The 19,650-nt window shown below is 41.2% G+C and overlaps 1 protein-coding gene across 9 annotated transcripts in view; it reads left to right on the top strand.

Annotated features, from left to right (window-relative positions):
- ADCYAP1R1 (ADCYAP receptor type I) overlaps positions 1-19,650 on the top strand; it is a 141,809-nt gene that overhangs the window by 81,660 nt on the left and 40,499 nt on the right. For all 9 annotated transcript variants that reach the window (XM_027695500.1, XM_027695498.1, XM_027695497.1 and 6 more), the window contains one exon: positions 6,797-6,904. In XM_027695500.1, the coding sequence (XP_027551301.1) occupies positions 6,797-6,904 (108 nt within the window). The remainder of the gene's footprint in view (positions 1-6,796; positions 6,905-19,650) is intronic.

Here is a 19,650-nt window from a genome sequence, read left to right as displayed (position 1 = left end):
CAGTGCCCTCCACAGTTGTTTGTTTTAATTCATGCACTGTAAAAGAAACGTGGAATTTCTCTTGGGATTACACATATAACAATTATCCTGGTAAGGGGAATTAATACCATGTTAGACAACACCAGGAGCATCTCGGTGCACCAGTAACAAAACTTGGATAGAGAAATTAATTCTTATGTAGTAACTGGTACAAATGACACGATGAAAGCATGGATAGACCTTGTTCAAATAATTCCAGACTTAATCAGGGGCAGAAGTGGGAAGGAAAAAGAACTTTTCCCTTCTCTCTGCTCAGCTTTCCCTTGTACTCAGTCCTTCATGCCTGCTTTGTATATGTGACATTTTAAGGAAAGAATAAGTTTGGGATTTTTGCTTATGCATGATCAACTATTCTCTTTTCCAGCATTGAATGTCTTCCTTTAGTGTTTTTCTCCATTTTTGGATGTATTTCCTTTTTTATAGCTTACTCTGGATCTTCAGTTGATGTTACATTTCTACTCTCTTATGGTCTGGACTTCCAAAAGAAACTATAGAATCATAGAATCATGGAATGGTTGGGTTGGAAGGGACCTTAAAGGTCATGTCATTCCAACCCCCTGCCACAGGCAGGGACACCTTCCACTAGCCCAGGTTGCTCCAAGCCCTGTCCAACCTGGCCTTGGACACTTCCAGGGATGGGACATCCACAGCTTCTCTGGACAACCTGTGCCAGGGCCTCACAGGGAAGAATTTCCTCCTAATATCCCATCTAACCCTGTCCTCTGCCAGTGGGAAGCCATTTCCCCTTATCCTGTTCTTCCAGGCCCTTGTCCAGAGTTTCCTGGAGCCCCTTTAGGCCCTGCAAGGGGCTCTCAGGTCTCCCTGGATCCTTTTCTTCTCCAGGTGAACTCCCCCAGCTCTCCCAACCTGGCTCCAGAGCAGAGGGGCTCCAGCCCTCGGAGCATCTCTGGGGCCTCCTCTGAATTCATTCCAACATTTCCACATCTTTCCTGTGTCAGGAGCCCCAGAGCTGGATGTGGTGCTCCAGGTGAGATCTCACCAGAGCCAAATAGAGGGAGAGAATCCCGTCCCTTGCCCTGCTGCCCACGCTGCATTTGGTGCAGCCCAGAATTTGGCTCTGAACACACGTGGGCTGTGAACACATGTGGCTGAATCTGACAGAGCTCCAAGTTTCCTGCCTGACCCCAAACACCTCCAGAAACCCCATTCCTGTAATAGGAGCTCCTCTAAGATACCTGCACTTTGAAATGTCAATTACTTTTGAAAATCCAAGCCCCACACCCAGACCATGCTTAAGCCCTTATTTATTTTGGTATTTACCAGGATTTATGAAGGAACAGAGAGCACCCATCTCCTATTCCCCCTCTCTCTGAAAGGCTTTATATGTAGGATGCCCTTTAGAAGTTACTGTGCACCACATAATTCAGTTTAATATGCTGGCTTGTAGCATTGCATTTCCTTTGATATTACTCTCCTGAAGGCAATATGACCTTGAAGGTGATATTTTAAACTAATAAATGAGCAGAGGAACTGAAAATCAAACTGAATGCTGTAAAGCCAGAAGGATGGATTTTCATCTCAAGCTTTTATTTCCCTACATGAAAAATACAGAAGTCTATCATTTATGTAATTACATTTTTCCTTGATTTGCCAAGGGAACAAATTGTATGCAAATTCTTGTCCATTCACTTTTGTCTGTGTGTGAATCCATAAATCCCTTTGTTCATTGTCCTGTCATTCCACTTTTTTTCACTCCCCTTTTTTGTGAAAATGTTGTGCTGAGTATAAAAAAGATGTCAAAGCAGTGGTTGTCATTGAGAAGGAGTCAGGTAGGAGTTACCCACTGTCTTTGGAGCAGGGATGGAGTGAGCAGTGAGTTACCACACAAAAAAAAAACACATCCAAAAACCCACATCTCTGCTTTTGCATCTCCTCTTGCCAAAAATCTGACAGAGATGAGAGGAAGCATTTTTCACCAGGGCAGGATAAGGACACGGGAGGATGTTGTGGAGACTGCAAAGAGGATTCAAATACAGAGTGTAAATGAGGGTATGGTGGTAGAGGCACCATAAGAAAACAGGACACAAATCTATAAAAAATAAGTGTTTGAACACAGTCCTGGTGACACAGTGACTGTTGGTGAAAGATAGCAGGCTTTATCCTCAGTTGACTTAAAACGAGGTCCATTCCTTGAGCTCAGTGAACTTCAACTATGTGGCTGCCTAAAACCTTTTTTTTTTTTAATCTACCCACTATCAAACTGTGACTCTCAAGACAGCCCTAGACAGAGAAGAAAAGGAAGATAAGGGACCACAAGCAATTTCAACAGAGCTGTTTATCACTGCTCTTCTGCCAGCATGGCTTGCTTTGAGTTGGTTTTTTGTTTGTTTTTTTTTTCTCTTGGTGCTTATCCAGAAACTTCAGGCAAGAGGGAGCCTTTCAGCTGCCAGAAGTAGCAGGTTAGAGAGAGAGTATTTTCCTCCAAGAGGCTTAATTGTAAGAGAAAGATGAGAATAAGGTTTGTGTGGATCTCCATGGAGGTAGAGTGACTAGAATGGTTTTGGTGTTAGGTTTAGTTTTAAAAATTCATCAGAAAATTCTGCAATCATAAATAAAATAAAAAAAATATAAAAGTTTTCTCCTTGTTAAGAAATATGACCTTTTTATTTGAAAGAGCTGTTCTTTTTCAGTGGCTGCCAGGCCAGATCCATCCTTAGGTATATGAGGCACCTCCCTCAGCTTCAACCGTGTTGAATTTAAACTTGAACGTCGTGAAATCCATATAAAATCCACGTTGTGCTTCAGCTGAAATCAGGCTGGTTTTTGAAGCAAAAGTGCATGGTGGATCCAATCACAGGGAGTTCACAATTTAAACATGAATTTTACCTCACTGTTACAAGAAGAAGCTTGAGACAGAGATGTAGGGAGTGATCATGGGGGTCTTCATAAGCAGTCACTGTGCCCAGAGGGAAGAGTTGGTCCACGTCTACTCCAAAACACCAACCAGACTCTGTAAGGAATACAGACTTCAACCATTGAAAAGGCAGCTGTATATATTAATCTAGTTCTTAACCTCCTCCTACTGAGTGTAGTCAGTGGAGAGATGCAACTCCACCTTACAGGGTGATTCCCCTGGACTGCCACCTTAAAATGGGATTATCCCTGTCTAGAAAGACTCTTTCCATGGACTGCAGATGAAACTTTGCTTGGCTGAACAGGGCGAAAGGGTAAGGCTTAGCCAGCTGAAGTTAAACCAATCTGGACTAATCCTATGGTTGAGAGATCATTTTGTGTTTCCTCAAAAGTCAGCAGCAAGGAATATTGGCTCCCAAAGGATCACCCAGCCATCAAAGAAGAGCTAACTACCCAAGCTGAAGCCCTTTTCTGCCCATACTACAAAGAGGACATAAGTACTTACACCAAGCATTAGTACTCCACTTATGTTATCTGAGATGAATTCCTCGTTTGCCAAACTGAATTCCAGGCTGCAGGTTGCAGTGCATAGATGGGAAGGGAAGGCAAGATTTGTGCTTTCTGGAAACAGCCTAAAGTTGCTCCAGGAGAGGTTTAGATTGGATATTATGAAAAATTTTTTCACTGAAAGGGTGTTCAGGCATTGGAACAGGCTGCCCAGGGAAATGGTGGGATCACCATCCCTGGAAACATTCAAAAACATGTGGATGTGGCACCTGGGGACGTGGTTCAGTGCTGGGCTTGGCAGTGCTGTGTTAGTGGTTGGGCTTCATAACCTGAGAGGGCTTTTCCAACCTTAATGATTCTGTGATTCTGCTTTGTTTTCAAGACCATCCGTTAGCAAGACCCCTACTTGTAATAATTCTTTTTTCATTCTGGCCCAGTGAAATCTTATTCTTCAAATTTTTTTTTAATTATTATTATTATTATTACTGATTTCTAACATGCTAAAAATTAGGAAAATTGCCCACTCGAAGCTGTACCTTTCTCCTTGCAGGGTGTGAGCTGCCTCTTCCAGAGCTTGCTCGGGCATCCCTACGTCACAGGGCAGTGGAGACACCCTGTCCATGCCAGGGGGGTCCCTGCTGGGCAGTTTCACACTCAAGTCACATTGATTTCCGTGGGCAGATTTCCCCCAGCAGGAGTTTCTGGCTGTTATCATGGTTTACAAACGCAGAGAGATTGTACACACTGGCCTTTATTCCATTTAATTCCATTTTTTTTTGTCATCCTTTTCTTTGCTCTTCTAAAATTGCACTTTTCCAACCTGCTTTTCCAGGCAGGATCAGACAATTTATTGGTGGTGAATTCTTTACAATCTCCATCACTCAGCTATTTTAGTGACTAAGGTAAATTACTTGACTTGCTGCTTCTTTCCCCCTCTCTCCCAGTGTCAGCACATCAGTGTTTTCTAGCACAATGAACTTATAATGACTTTTTAAAGGGGGCTATTTTTTATCTCTGCGTGGTGTTGCTACAAAAACAGCCACCTGGTGTAACTGAATTTCAAACACACTGTTATGAGATATTTATACTGTGGCTGCACTCCCTGTTCTGCAGTGTGAGGATTTCCTTGCATTCCTCAGGGCTGGTTTGCAGCATCCATTGCTATCCCAGTGTTTGGAAGACAAATGATGTTGAAATAATAATTCAAAATAAGGAAGTTAATTTAAGCAAGGCTAACAGGTGGTTCTCCAAAGATCTCATTAACTACTTTGATTGTCTTCAGCACCTCTTGTAAGCAAATGTCTCATTAACATGGATATTTACATATAATTTACTTTTTCACAGAGGGCCATACATCAGAGAGCTGTAAACTTATTGCTAACATCTTCAGATTTACATGGAAAATATAATTCCTAGTGCGTGGACAGACACAAACTGTCATTACAGACAATAAATTCTAATAGCACTCAATATGATCTTGATTTCCATCTTTAGTACATAAACAGGATCACAAAATCATAGAATATCCTGAGCTGGAAGGGACCCACAAGGATCATCGATTCCAGCTCCTGGCCCTGCACAGGACACCCCAATAATCCCACCATGTGCCTGAGAGCTTTCAAACTTTTCAAACCCCAGCCTTTGAGACTTTTAGAAACGTTCTGGCGAATCACAGCACTCATATCATGGGATCCTCATCTGGCAAAGGAAACAATATGGGGTAAGGGTGGAAAAAAAGAGGAGTAGGGGCAAATGTAAATGATTCCTTTTTTCTTTCAGCTCCTGTCATGATTTAATGAGCTTTTTTTGCAGTAATGTTGTATTTTGGTGGGTCTGAAAGCTGAGGGATTTTACGTAATAGGGTCAGGATTTTATGTGATTATCAATTTATATTATGCATATAATGCAATCTGATGCTGCAGCCTTTAGTTTGAAAGAGTATTTATCCACTTTTTGGCATCTGTCACCCTCGTAATGTGTAACATGTTGTTATTATCACAACATTATCACATTATTACACATCAGAACAACTTTGTTTGGCACCGACCTGGTTCTTCAAACCCCACATCCCTCAGAACTGCTCTGCCCACCACTCATGGCTCATATTTTTGTGAGGAAACAGAGGATTTGATTCCCTGCCACTGAAGACGACGGAAAAAAGATGCCAATTCCAGTCCTGTGAACGAACATCCTCCGCTGATGGAAATCTGCTACTATCACCAGAGCTGATAAAGCCCACACTTGTGATGTTTTTACAAGTTCATCACCCATAGCTCATTATATTGTACTTGTGCCAGTCAGGAAGTAACACTTGGAAGTAATTTTTGCTGAAATCTTATTTTCCTTGGCACATAGTCAGACAGAGCATATTAATGGTAAACGATTTATAAAATCCTGGAGCTGGTGGCATTTAGCAGTTGATAAGATTATGTGCTTGATCTCAACATCAAATGCAAATAAACAGAGGTGCTTAGATCCAGTTTTTCTTTCTTTTCCTTCTGAGGTAGAAGTTGATCCCATTTGAGGTTCCTTCACTAAGTCATTTTTTTAAACATCTGTAGGAGATTTTAGAGATTGCTCTGGATAAACTGGATAAGCCTTCCAGGTTTGTGAGCTGGTAAGATGGTGGTTTTAAGAATTACAGGAGGACTTATCCCTCTTGGAAGCCAGTTTGTCACTAGAGGTCAAAATCCTCCTTTTGACATTGTGAGTTTATATTCTGTAGAACAAAGGCTGCAGTAAAGATAATGAGTGATGTTAAGACACTTCTTCACTAAGGAAGGACTTTTCACAATGTATTTTTAGAAAATAAACAGCATTAAAGAGGTGAGTTTCCCTCACATATCCACATAAATAGCTGTAGGATGAAGCAGAAACTGCTTTTCAATTTTCAGACGATTTCCAAAATGTGCCAGTGCCCAACCTTTGACAAGGATTAGAGCCAACAGGAATTCATAGAGTTTAATCAAAGATATGATCCATAAATAGTTTTAAAAAATTAATCCAGAAGTTCTGAAAGATAGCTGAATGGCAGCAGATTTCATACTCAAGGGAAAATTTGTTGATTTAATTGAGGCTAAGGAATGCCATCCTTCTGCAAGAGCAGAGTCTGGCCATTACTGTGCTACTACTTATTTTATGCTATTTCTGTGAAAGAAAATTATTTTATTCCAGGGAAATTGATACTGTTTATTATTCTAAACAAACACCTTTTTGTGTATAGAAGGAAGAACCAACTATAAAGCACAATAGCAGTGTGAAGAAAGGAATGGATTTCCACCACTAATGTATTTTATCCCTCCTTCCACCACTAATGTATTTTATCCCTCCTTCCACCACTAATGTAATGTATTTTATCTCTCTTTCTCTCCTCTAGGTTGCCCAGGAATGTGGGACAACATTACATGCTGGAAACCTGCAAGTGTGGGTGAAATTGTCTTTGTCAAGTGTCCTGCACTGTTCAGATTCATCATCTCTGAAGATGGTAAAGTATCTTTTCTTTGTTCTCTGCCTCTGTCTGGTAAAGTTTCGTGGCCCAGCACGAGTGTAAACCCTCATTTAGATCCTCAGTATGAAGAGAAATTAAAAAAACTACAGTTGGGCTTTGGTTAAGAAACTAGAAAAGCAGGATATTTTTGTGTAGATGTGAGTGTGTGTGCACAGGGATGGGAGGGAATGTTTGAAAAAAGCCTTCACAGATTATGTGACATGAAAATATCACCAAATGTAACTTCTAAGGGAATGTTCACTAAACTCACTAAACCTGAATCTGTGTTTGGGTCTTGGATAAAACAATTTGAACTTATTTTAGTCAATAATTAACACTCAGAGCAGATTTTGCTTGTGCTTAAGGAGGACACAGGCTTGAGATGACCAGTGTGAGGAGCTCCCAGGCTGGGGGTCAAGGGAGAAGTCAGTGGGAATTAAAGGTTTCTGGTGAGATGCAGAAGGTCCATCATGCTTTTTTGTGGTCTGTAGAAACAAGGTAGAAACATCCTTGTGCCCCTGATAATTAACACACATTTGTCCATTTGCTGCTGCAGATCGCTTAATTAGCACTGTCCTTTGAGGAACAAGTTCATCACTGTCCCCCAGGATCCTTTTTCCCAAAGATCATTTCGCCAATTAATTATTCATTTACAGTCTGGAGTCCAAAATCTGCCTTCTCTGCGTGGCCACACACAGAGCACAATTTTTGGGAGGCAGTGTTTCATGCACAGCTCCAGGAATGCTGAAATCCTCACTTTTAAATGCCCCCATTTCAGCTCATCCAGGCACAGGTTTGCCTTGGCCTTCCTGGCCCCATCCCTGCACATTTTTTACAAACTTCAGCAATAACTTCAAATTATACTTCTAAAAAGTTTGTCCTACGAAGCACCTGTGGGTGCAGTGTAACAACAGGGAAATCATAGGATGAGTTAATCTTAAAGGGTGGGGAGGAGGTGTCACACTTTGGATATTTAAAAGTTATATGTGAAAGTCAAAAGTGATCACATGGATTGCAGGTTCAGTGAATAGAAATCAGTGGGTACTTGTAGAAGGTGCTTTCTCTGACCCCTCTCAGATGCTTGTTTTGAGATGGGTGAGGTCACTGCAGGAGGCTGCTCGTTTTCCATGGATTTAAAAAGGAGTTTGACTGCCTAGAGTTGGATGTCTGATTTCCATCTGCAGTGAAATGGGAAAAAATGAAAGAGACTACAAAATAGAAGTTATCTCTGCACAACCAGGCAGCATCCCTACACCCTTCCCAGGATCCCTGTCCCTTTTTTCACTGCCTGTACATTCCATTCTTGCCCTTTAGTTTGACCAGCAGGTCCTGACTCAGCCGTGCCCATCTCTTGCCTTTGTTGCCCTATTTCTTACTCTTGTGCTCTGTAGAAAACATCCTTAAACATCTGCCACTTCTGTTCTTCTCCCTTGTCCCTGAGGGCAGTTTCCCAGGGGGTCCTGTTGATTAATTCCTTGAACATCTGGAATTTTGCTGTGCTAAATTTTGGAATCATGATTTTACCCTTCACTTGACCCTTGAGACTCAGGGCTGCAAACTCCACCAGTGTGTGATCATGTCCCACCTCACAAACAAGATTAACTTAATAGATTGATTGCAGATCTTAATTAAACTGTTACCTGTTAATGAAAAATATTTTTTTCTAATGGAAAATAATTTTTTTTAATAAAAAAATAATACAGGCTTCAGAAAAGCAATTAAATATATATACATAAAACAAAAAGCCCCATCTAACTAGACCTCTGTAAAATAAAGGGCTGAAATAATATTTTTAAGTAATTTGCCTAGGATTTACAGATCTCTTCACACACTGAACTTCACATTTGACCTGTAGCAGTGTTTTAGTCTGACCCTGAGGGAGGAATAGTCCATCCAGCGTAAACATATGTCCTGCTTTATTTCTCTCCTCAAAGGATCACTAATAAAAGTGACAGCTGTTACCTCATGTAGGGCTGGGTTTGAGGGGTTTTGGGACATCTGTTCAGCAGGAACAAACCCAAGATTCGTAATTCATTAAATAAACAAATAAACATTTAATCTGGAGCGGTTGGAAATCTCTCCAGACCGGGCTTGGTTTACACCAGTGACCCCAAGGTGGAATTATTGACATCTCTAATCACTCTCCTGGGTGAATCAGCAGGAGCTTTCACTGTTATTGCTGCTAATTTTAATTAGCCAAGTCTATTTGTTTCAATGAGGGTTTAATGAAAAAAGGCCACCTTTAAGATGGTTCCTTAAGTAAAGGGTTATTAGAGAACTCTAATGTTCCTAAGACATGGCTAATCACATTTTGGGGATTGTTACAGTGTCCTCTGGCTGCTGCTGTGTTTCTAGAATGTGGAACTAGGCTGGGTACCAACAGTAATATTTATTAATAGTAAAATTGTTCTTAATACAGCAAATTTTTATATGACCATAAATCATTTTTACAAACTGCAGCAATAACTTTAAATTATACTTTTGTCCTATGAAGCACCTGTGGGTGCAGTGTAATAAAAGGGAAATCATAGGATGTGTTAAAGAGTGGGGAGAAGGTATCTCACTTGGCTTTGGGTATTTAAAAATTATGTATGAAAGTCTGAAGTGAACACATGGATTTCAGATTCAGTGAATAGAAATCAATAGGAACTTGTAGAAGATGTTTCCTCTGACCCCTCTCAGATGCTTGTTTTGAGATGGGTGAAGTCACTTGAGGGGTCTGCTCATTTTATACGTTTCAGAAAGGAACTTAGCTGCCTTTCCTTGGATGTCTGATTTCCACCTACAGTAAAATGGGAAAAAATAAAAGAGTCTACACAATAAAAGTTAACTGACTAAACTGTCACCTGGAGAGAGGCTTTTTCAAAAAATTAGCTATGGATTTAGCTAAAAATGCCAGCTGTTGCTGGTTTTAATATGTTCTGCTTTAACCTTCACTGCAACTGAACCAAGGAGTAACAGTTGAGCTGCTGTCAACATCACACAGAAAGCCTAATGTTCAATCCCATTCTGTGTCTTTGGCAACCCTCCTAAAATTCCATTTCACCTCTCTGATCCTCCCAGCTCACCAGAATTTTTCATTCATTCCTTTCAAATGCAAACTGTGAACGAAAATATCGTTCTCAAAATCTCCCCATGTGGAAAAAGCATATTAGTTCCTGAGCCTTTTCTCCTCTAGAAATTTAGGGATTTACAATGATTTCCTTCTAGATGGTTCCTAGATATTAATTTCTTTCCCTCTTCAGCATTGATTTCTTTGACTGATGCCCACAAGCCTTATTTTCCCCAGGAGCTGTAACTCCCATGATCTCTCTGTTGTGTGTCACTGTTTCTCAAGTGCCTTCCCAGCCCTGGCTCCAGAGACACCCATTCCAGGAAAAGGGACATTTAAAGCATTCTAAGGGATCTTTGCAAAGGAAGAAAGAAGAAAAACATGTCAAGCTGTGATGTTACATTTCAGTAGGGCATAGAAAGACCTGGAGATGGCCCTGACATAGTGATCTGCTCTCCCAGCTGGACAATTTTCTCTGCTTTGTTCTTTTCCCCCTTTTTTTTTCTTTTTTCCCTTTTTTCTTTTTTTTTCTGTTTTTGTTTGTTTGTTTTGTTTTGTTTTTTGTTTGGTTTTTTGTGTTTTGGGGGGGTTGTTTTTTGTTTGTTTGGTTGGTTTTGTTGCTGTTGTATTTTTTGGTTTGGTTTGGTTTGGTTTGGTTTTGTGTTGTTTTGTTTTGTTTTTTTCCAGACAGAGGTGATACTACCTGGCAATGGAAATCTACAGAAAGAAAGTCTGTGCTTTTTTTCTTCTTTGTACTGTACAGCTTAGATAGTCAGAATCTATAAAAAAAAAAGCCACATTAGTCAAAGGAACCACTGGATGAAACTCAGTAGCCAGATCAGAAATGAGCATATTTTTAGTTCTTGGATTTGCAGGAAAAAAATACTACATAATACATAATATAATACAAATGATAATAGGCAGTTACTGAGCATTGCCATATGCTCCCCATTTGGAAAATGCTTTCATTCACAAACCCAAGTAATAAATATGAGTAGCTCCTACTGAATTTTCCAACCACTCAGAATGTCTAGATCACCACCTGCTACACCCCCAAAAGATCATTACTACAAGACATATAAGACAGAGAAAATGTACATAAGTTTTGTCAATGACACAAAACCCATCCTGTGTTGATACCAGGATTAAGGGTTCCTAATTAAATCCTAATTAAAATCCTCTAGAAATAAAGAATTTATCCAGGTATTAAAAAGTTTAAGAGGGAATTGTAGCCTGTGCTCATATTTTTGAACCAAAATGTTTGGCTTGTTGCTACTCTGGGAGTTGCAGGACTTCAGTGCTCATCAACAAGCTTTGTTGTCCCAAGAAATTGAAAATAGTCTATTACTGATCCCATTAAAAACACTCAGGCAAGCACTCAAGTACTTTGTTATACTAATTAATTGATTAATTGATTCTGTAAGAACCCCAAGCCTCATGTATGCTGCACTAGAGATGCCATGGGTGGACAGTGGGATTTATGAATTCAGGGTTAATTGGATTTGGGAAGCCATGTGTGGCTTTTTTTCCTCCTGCCTGGGTTTAGATTTTATCCCTAATCAATCAGAATAAGATGACAAGAGAAGAGTTAATGAGAGGGGAAATGATGCTACATCTTTATGTGTGGAAAGCCCTTCGGTGTCATTTCTGGGGAGACTGTCCTGGGAAATTCTTTAGGAGCTGACCATGTACCACTGTGAAAATGGCACATAACTCCCAAGCTGGGTGAAAAGACAATAAAAGTCATTGACTTCCCAAGGTGAAAGCTGCTGAAAACATTTGCAAATTACAATTTCTATTAGTTTGGGTTATGTATTGATATTTTTTGATATAGGCAGAACAAAAAGGTGACAAAGGTGACCAGATCAGGAGCCTTCTAAACACCAAAATGCCTCTGGAAGGTCGTGTGCTTATTTTCTACTGAAGTAAAGGATGCAGGTTTTCTTTGCTACTGCTGAAATTAAGGTCAGCATTGCAGCAGGCTGAAATTGGAAATCACATTTGCCTGTCAAAAAGGCAAAAGATCAATGCAAAGGTCTACATTCCTATTCAAGGATACCTCACCCCAGTGGGCATTTCAACATCCTGCATGGAAACCAAGGGAAGAAAAACAAGTAACCAAGGAGTAGTGTCTGTTTTCAGACCCATCCCACAGCATTTTCATCACTGGAATAATAATCAGAGCTTCTCTAGTCTTTGAAGCAACCAGGGCTCCGTGCATACCTTAGTTTCATCCTTAATTTTATGTGAGATCATTCAGAAGCAAGTTCAATGCAAGGTTATCTGTTTTATATGTAATCATTAATATATACACATGTATTTATATAGTTTTATGTATAAACCATGTACATATACACTCCTAATGCAGGTTTTGGACAGCTTTCAGAGCTGTCTGCAGATTGCATCTGTGTCATTGTTGCTGAGTGCTCAGCAAGTCCTAGAAAGAACTGTGACACAAAGAATGGGTACAAGAGACCTACCAAGTGCTGATGTTCAAAATAATAAGTCTTGCCAATAACCAAGATAATAGCAGTAGCTGGATAACAAGTAATTTCATGCTGGTTTTCATCCCTGGGCTTTACAGAGGCAGGAAAGCCATGGGATTACTCCAGCTTTTCCAGAGCGAGGAGGACAAGCTGTAATTAAACCTCCTCGGTCACAGCACCACAGAGTCCCTCTGCAATGCAGAGGGAAATGGGAGGAAAATCCTGTCATCAAAGAATAGCAACTGGACCTACATTTCTAATCAAGTAGCTGAGGCCTCTTAGGTGTTTTTTTATTGGGAAAAAAAAAATGACATCTTGTGGCTTTTCCCACCAAATTATGGGGATATAAGACTGTGCCTCTGTACTCAAATATGTAGCATGACCAGGAACATTTCAGCTAAAGATCAAGTCCTTGGTCCTTTGCAAGATGATATCCTGCAGTGGCCACGGGAAAGCTATAACACAGCTCGAGACCTTTGGCAATTATTTGAAAGCTAATTTGCCCTTGGGGAAAAAAAAAATCATGCTCCTTTGGGAAGAATTCAAGGGTGGAAGTTACTGAGAGCTGCTGAGCAGATTGGAGAACACTTAGACAGCAAAAGATGATAAATTGAAGTATCACTGTAGGTGCAACGTGGGCAGATCCTTCAACCCCTACTAACAGTCTTTGCTCTGTTTGTTTTTCTGATCTTAACTCTAATAATTGGGAAGGGAGTTTCAGTTGACTGAAAGATTTTAGGTGTGGTGGGAACTCATTCATTCTCACCTTTAAGCAAGGGTTTTAATTTGCTTCCTTCTCTAGGAGTTATTTCATAACTGTTAATCTCCATTGGACAATGTTTCTTATTTTTTTGTGTTTCTGGTTTGGAAAACATTTGCTTTTCTCTGAAATATGACCCCTGCCCTCTTCAGAGCTGGGAGACCCTTCAATAGTAATTGCATTGATCCTGCTCTCTGATGGATGCTCCTGTGACAGCCAGACTCATAGGAAGGGTTCACAGAACGTTTGGGTGATGCTCAGTTGCTATGGTGACCTCAGTCCACTTCTAGTTCCACATCCTTTGGCAAGAAAGAGCAAGAAAAGAAGAAAGCCATAATTTCCCTTAAATGTTATTGATCATATCTGTACATCAGTCCTGCCTGTGCCAGCCCAGTGTACTCTGGCCTTTATGTTCTCCATGTGGGACCTCACTCTATTCTCCCATGATTTCCAGGCATGATTCACTGGGTCTTCTTGTCCCTGTGCCATGAGACCACATGCCCTGAATTTAGTCTGGGATATGGAAAAAAAAAGGACTTGTCTATCAGTTCTGTCACTGCCTTTACTGCAATGTTTTGCACAAAACACTGGGTAACAAAGAATTTGCAGAAGCCAGTTCACCCCATCCTATGGCAGATGTCTAAAATCAATCACCATTTGGAAGTTCCCTTTATGGGATGAGGCTTGAAAAATAAATCAACTTATCTTCAGATGGGTAAAAAGAATGGAATGATCTGCCCCTCAGGATCAGTCCCTCAGATGCTCTTGGGCACCAGTTCTTGTTCAAACAGACAAATGCAAAAAGGCTTCCTGATTTTATCCTTAATTATCCTCTGCCTCGCTTTTCTTGCTTTCTAAATAAAATGAACAGCACCACTTAATTTTGTCCTGTCTCTATGTGAACACTATGTTCACAAATCCCTTTGTCAAGGTAAATGGTGATATACAGTAAATTGTGGAATAATAGAATCCCAGCATGGTTTGGGTTGGAAGAGACCTTAAAGATCATATTGTTCCAAACCTCTGCCATGGGCAGAGACACTTTCCACTAGACCAGATTGCTCAGGGCCCTATCCAACCTGACCTTGGACACTTCCAGGGATGGGGCAGCCACAGCTTCTCTGGGGATCCTGTGCCAGGGCCTCCCCACCCTCACAGGGAAGAATTTCTTCCTAATATCTAATCTAAACCTTCCTTCTGTCATTTTGAAGCTGTTCCCCCTTGTCCTGTCACCACATGCCCTTCTATAAATGATTTTTAATCTCTACATTAAAGAATTGTCTACTGGGCATGAGGCTGGAGAGACCCAAACCCCTGGAAACAGCAGAGGGAAGTGCTTAGCACAGGGAAAGGTTTGGGAACCTGGAGGGTCATGTAACCTGTAAGCTTGCCTGCCTGCTAATTACTACAGATCATGCTAATGAGATTGTGAAGAAAATGCAGCTCATCCTGGATCAACCAATCAATCATGGAATCATAGAATGGTTTCAGTTGGAAAGGATGTTAAAGGTCATCTCATTCCACCCCTTGCCATGGGCAGGGACAACTCCCAGGTTGCTCCAAGCCCCATCCAACCTGGCCTGGGACACTTTCAGGGATGGGCAGCCACAGCTTCTCTGGGCAACCTGTGACATTTTACCCCTCCCACAAGAGAGCCACAACAAAGCAACTGGGATGGTTGGACAGTGTTTGTGTGGGATCCTGCGTTTCCAGGCACGGGACCGGGCCGAGGGTTAATGTTCCCTTCTAATGAAGCAGAGTATCCATGTGGGGAGCTCAGAGAGCACAGAAAAGCTGCTAAGTATCCTGCTGTTCCCGACTGTGGCTCTGCCAGCCGGCTGAACAGATTGCTGGTCCCTGGGAGCAGCAGGAAGCAAGAGGGGAGGGAGTGAAAAGGCCCAGCGTGGTGGATGCTGGGGAGTGGGGCGTGAGGGCTCGCTGATTTATTTCCTATTTAGAAATTAAATGTTCAGCTTCTAATCAGTGCTATGTAAAAGAAGGGGAAAAAAATTCAATTTCTGCCTAACCAGCTCATTATCCACATAGCTGAACAGCAAGGATTGTAGGAAATGTTTTCCTCAGCTTCTCCTTGCCCCAGTCTCTGCACTTTCTGAAGGGACACGATTAACGTGCAGTAAAATCAGTGCAGATTTTGAACACTCATCTTAATGCTGTAAAAATCCAACCTTTTGGAGGATTACCTATGTGAACCAGGCCTGCAACCCATAATCCTAGGATGAGAAAAACAGGCATGAGGGAAAATTGTGGGCGACGCGTTTCGGGACAGAACGTCTTTGGAATCCTTTCACCCCCTCCTACTCTGCCACTAAATGCTGGAACAAAAGGGTTAAATGCAAGTTGTGTTCGGATAAACAAAACTGTGGGAGATGAGGCAGGTGCCCTGCCAGCTGACACCCAGAGCAGCCAGAATTTGGCACCGGGGAGGAGATCTAAAAGGCTGCTCTGAGCTCCGAGACTCGCCGTGCACAGGCTGTTTCTTGGCTCCAGCTTTACCAGTCCTGGCCACTTTAAATCAGGAGCAACAATTGCTTGCATCGAATTTCTCACCAGCTGGAGCATAGCAAGGAGTGAATTATGTTTTCTGGGTCTCAGTAAATAAAAATCAAGGAAGAAAGTCTGATAAATGCGCAAGAAAAGGGCAGGAAAGGTCTGGGTCTCTGCCACCAACTCAATGGGGAGCCTTTGGCAAGTCCTTTGGTTTTTTTTTCCCTCCTCCTTCTTTCACCTCTTCACATAGAAAACAGAAATAAACAATATTTTCAGTACTTGGTCTCTGGAACTGACAATTCAGCACTCTGATGGATCTTCTCCAGGATCTCTAAGCAGTACTGCAAATAACATCTAATTAATAATGTCAATTAAAGCACTAATGAAAGATTTGCATTTCTTCCCAAAGAGTGACACTTACGTGTCCAGTTTGGTCAAACAGTGAATAAATAACACAGCCTGTCAATATGCTGGATAAACCATGCTGTGTCAAGGATAACAGTGTTTTTTTCAGAAGTTCATTGACTAATATGAGCAATTCTTGATTTAATAAGTGGTGTTGTAAGACACTGTTTAATAGCTGATATTGTGTCCATATTTCTGTATTTTGGGTGTGAAAAGGACAGGTGTCACTCATGTAAGTCATAAAATCATGATATTTAAGATGTTATTATCATAGAATAGTAGAATTATAGAATGGCTTGGGTTGGACAATGGGCAGGGACACCTTCCACTAGCCCAGGTTGCTCCAAGCCCTGTCCAACCTGGCCTTGGACACTTCCAGGGATGGGGCAGCCACAACTTCTGTGGGAAACCTGTGCCAGGGCCTCCCCACCCTCACAGGGAAGAATTTCTTCCCAATATCCCATCTAACCCTGCCCTCTGGAAGGTTGAAGCCATTCCCCCTTTTCCTGTGACTACACATCCTTTTCAAAAGTCCCTCAAAAAACTAATCCTTGAATTAATCCCCTGCAAAATGGGTTTCCAGTCAAAATGCAGATGGAAGTCTTATTTTATTTATTCTTCATTTCTGGGAGAGCAACATATTTCATTATACCATTGTATAACCATATCAATGGGCTTTTTCTTCATCAGTGAAGTCTGATACTCCAGCCCCTTGTTGTTTATGTCCTAAGAGTAAGGCAACAAGAGGATCCTGTGAAAGCCCATGCAGTGAGGGGCCCTACAGTCTTGCCCACTCAGCAAGAGTAAATTTTCTGAGTCGTCTCTGGAGTAAGAAAGGCACTTAAATGAAACAATAACCCACAAAAATACCATTTCTGGGTAATAGTGTGAAAAATGAGAGGGACTGCCCTATGTCTGGGCTTCCTTACAACCCCAGCTCAAATGCAAGCTCAGGTTCTGTCCCTGTACATGTAAATATGTTAAATGTTAAACACAGAAATAATCCATATGAACTCCATTGCATTCTCCTACAGGTGGGCATACGCAGCCATTGGCATGGTTTTCTGTCAAGTAAATACCCATATTTTGGTGCAGAATACACAAATATACATTGTCTGAGAGAAGGGAAGCAGCAGCACATGGGAATTTAAAGGTGTTACAGGGAATTTAAGGAATTACAGATGGTGGCTGTATGTTCCTCACCATGTCCTTGTATATAAATATAAATGTATGTATATACATGTACACACACACAAATATAATGGTATATATATGTATGTTATTCCACATTTAATAGATGGACTTTGACTTTTAGTTGCAATTCAAGGTACGATGTTCAATATAAATCTAATTGACTTTTCAGTAGCTTATTAAGGAAAATTAGGTTGATGAATCAAACCTAAAAGCCTGTACAGTCAAAGGTTGCAGTGGAACTGTCTTCAGTACATTAGTAGGGCTTAGCTATATAGAAAAATATGTTAATGAAAGGCAAGTTTGCTCTTAGAGCAATCAGAATATTAACTTTGTTGAAAGTGTGAATCCCTTCATAATGCCCAAACACAGTGAAATGCAATAATAATTTGGGTATATATATAAAAATATCACTGTAAAAAGCCTATTCATGTCAGAAAACCTAAATTAATATGATGCATCAATGTTATTATGGATGTCATGAAATTGAAAATGAACTCAAATCTAATATTTTAACATCAATGTGACTTACTACTACCTATATCTGGAGTGAAATAACAGTAATTTTTATTTCATCCTTTTTAGATTATAGGAAAAAATAACCTATTTAAAAGATTTAAATGTAAAAAAAAATATCTTTTTCTAAGCCATCAGTGTAATATGCAGGCTGCCAGGAACATCAGGCTTCAATCCATTTAGTAGTGGCCTGGTCTTTCTCCAGAAAGAATTTTGGACAGTTTGTAATGTCAAATTACTCCATAAATGATGAAAATAAAACTGGGTTTTTTTTATGAGTCAAAGAGGGGTTTTTTGAGGTTTTCTTGCAGCTTCTTCTGACCCTGTTTTTGTGGGTCACTCTAAGGCATAGGTTGGTGTGCGAGGTGACCTCATGTGAGGAGCCACTTCCATGGGAACTGCTGATTTGAGTGGCACATGCTGTGGAAGACACCAGGAAAGACAGGGATAAAGGAACAGTGGTTTGCTCATTGATCCTCTAATTGCCAACTAAACCCACGGGCGAAAATTCCCACACGACAATCCAATATCTGCATTCTGAGTTTGGATTTTAGCAACACAGGTGCCTATATCTGAGCTATATCACTGTCAGTAAACCTGGGGTTTGGTAGATTTAGGAGGGAAACAGGTCTGTCCAAAATATTCTGCAGAGCCATCCCTGTTACTGTGCCAAGAACCTTGAGCACAGCCCCAGCTCTGCTGCAGCATCTGCCAGTTCAGTCTGAGGCAGCAGCTGAACAATCTCTGCTAGAAAAGGTTTGCTCAGATCGTTGGTGACCTCTCCTCAGAATTTTTAGACTTACACAATATTTGCACACACACAAGAATTAGAATTACAGAATCATAGGATATCCTGGATTGGAAGTGACCCACATGGATCATCCAGTCCAACTCTTAGCCCTGCACAGGCCCATCCCCAAGACTCACACCCTGTTCCCCAGAGGATCATCCAAACCCTTCCTGAGGTCTGGCAGCCTTGGTGCTGTGCCCACTGCCCTGGGGAGCCTGCTCAGTGCCCGACCACCCTCTGGGGGAGGAACCTTTTTCTAATATCCAGCCTAAATTCCCATATGTAAAATCCTCAAAGCAGCTGGAGCTGGGCAGACAAGGCAGGAGCCCAAGGGTGTTCTCACCATGGCTTTGGGTATTAACCCTCCAGAGTCACTGGTGTGTTGAGTGCGAAGGTTTGATGTTCAATACATCCATCCAAAGTCACAGTACAGACTCCCTGATGCTTCAGAGGGGTTTTCTAGACTCCCTCCATCACCTTCACATTAAACCCTTTTTTTCTATCTCAGAAAATCAAAAAGCACATCTGATTTATTATAGAAGAGAGAGATAACTCAATTGATTTTAAATTATTACATGATAAGGAATTTGAAAAAGTATAAACTGGAAAATGCATTTTATGCTGCGCTGAATTATTTTAGATCCTTCAACACCTCTTTTCCCATAGGATCAAAATCAGACTCTGTTGGGATTTTACTGTTAGTAAAAACCTTCTCACATAATTTGAAGGGTTTTTTCCAATCTCTAATTAATATTGGACCATCAGGGTTAAAAAAGGAGCAACCTGGAGCCCTGTGGTGGCTCCAGAAGATGCAGAGCTGAGCTGCTCTGAACATTTAACCTGATGCAGTGGTCAATGAAGTACTGGAAATATTGTTTCTTTGGCCTGTGGGCCTCTGGCAGAGCTTTTTGCTGCAGCTTCACGAGGCTCCTCAGTGCCTGTGCACGATGCAGCAGCACCACTCCATGGCTCCTGCATCCCCCAACACCCAGCCCGAGCCACAATCCTCTGAGGGGCCAGCAAAGTCTGACTTCA

The sequence above is a fragment of the Neopelma chrysocephalum genome, unplaced genomic scaffold, assembly GCF_003984885.1.
Source record: "Neopelma chrysocephalum unplaced genomic scaffold, ASM398488v2 Primary Assembly neopelma1_101, whole genome shotgun sequence".
Lineage (NCBI taxonomy): Eukaryota > Metazoa > Chordata > Aves > Passeriformes > Pipridae > Neopelma > Neopelma chrysocephalum.
Note: the sequence above shows the minus strand (reverse complement) of the source record. Positions and strands in the feature narration are given on the sequence as shown.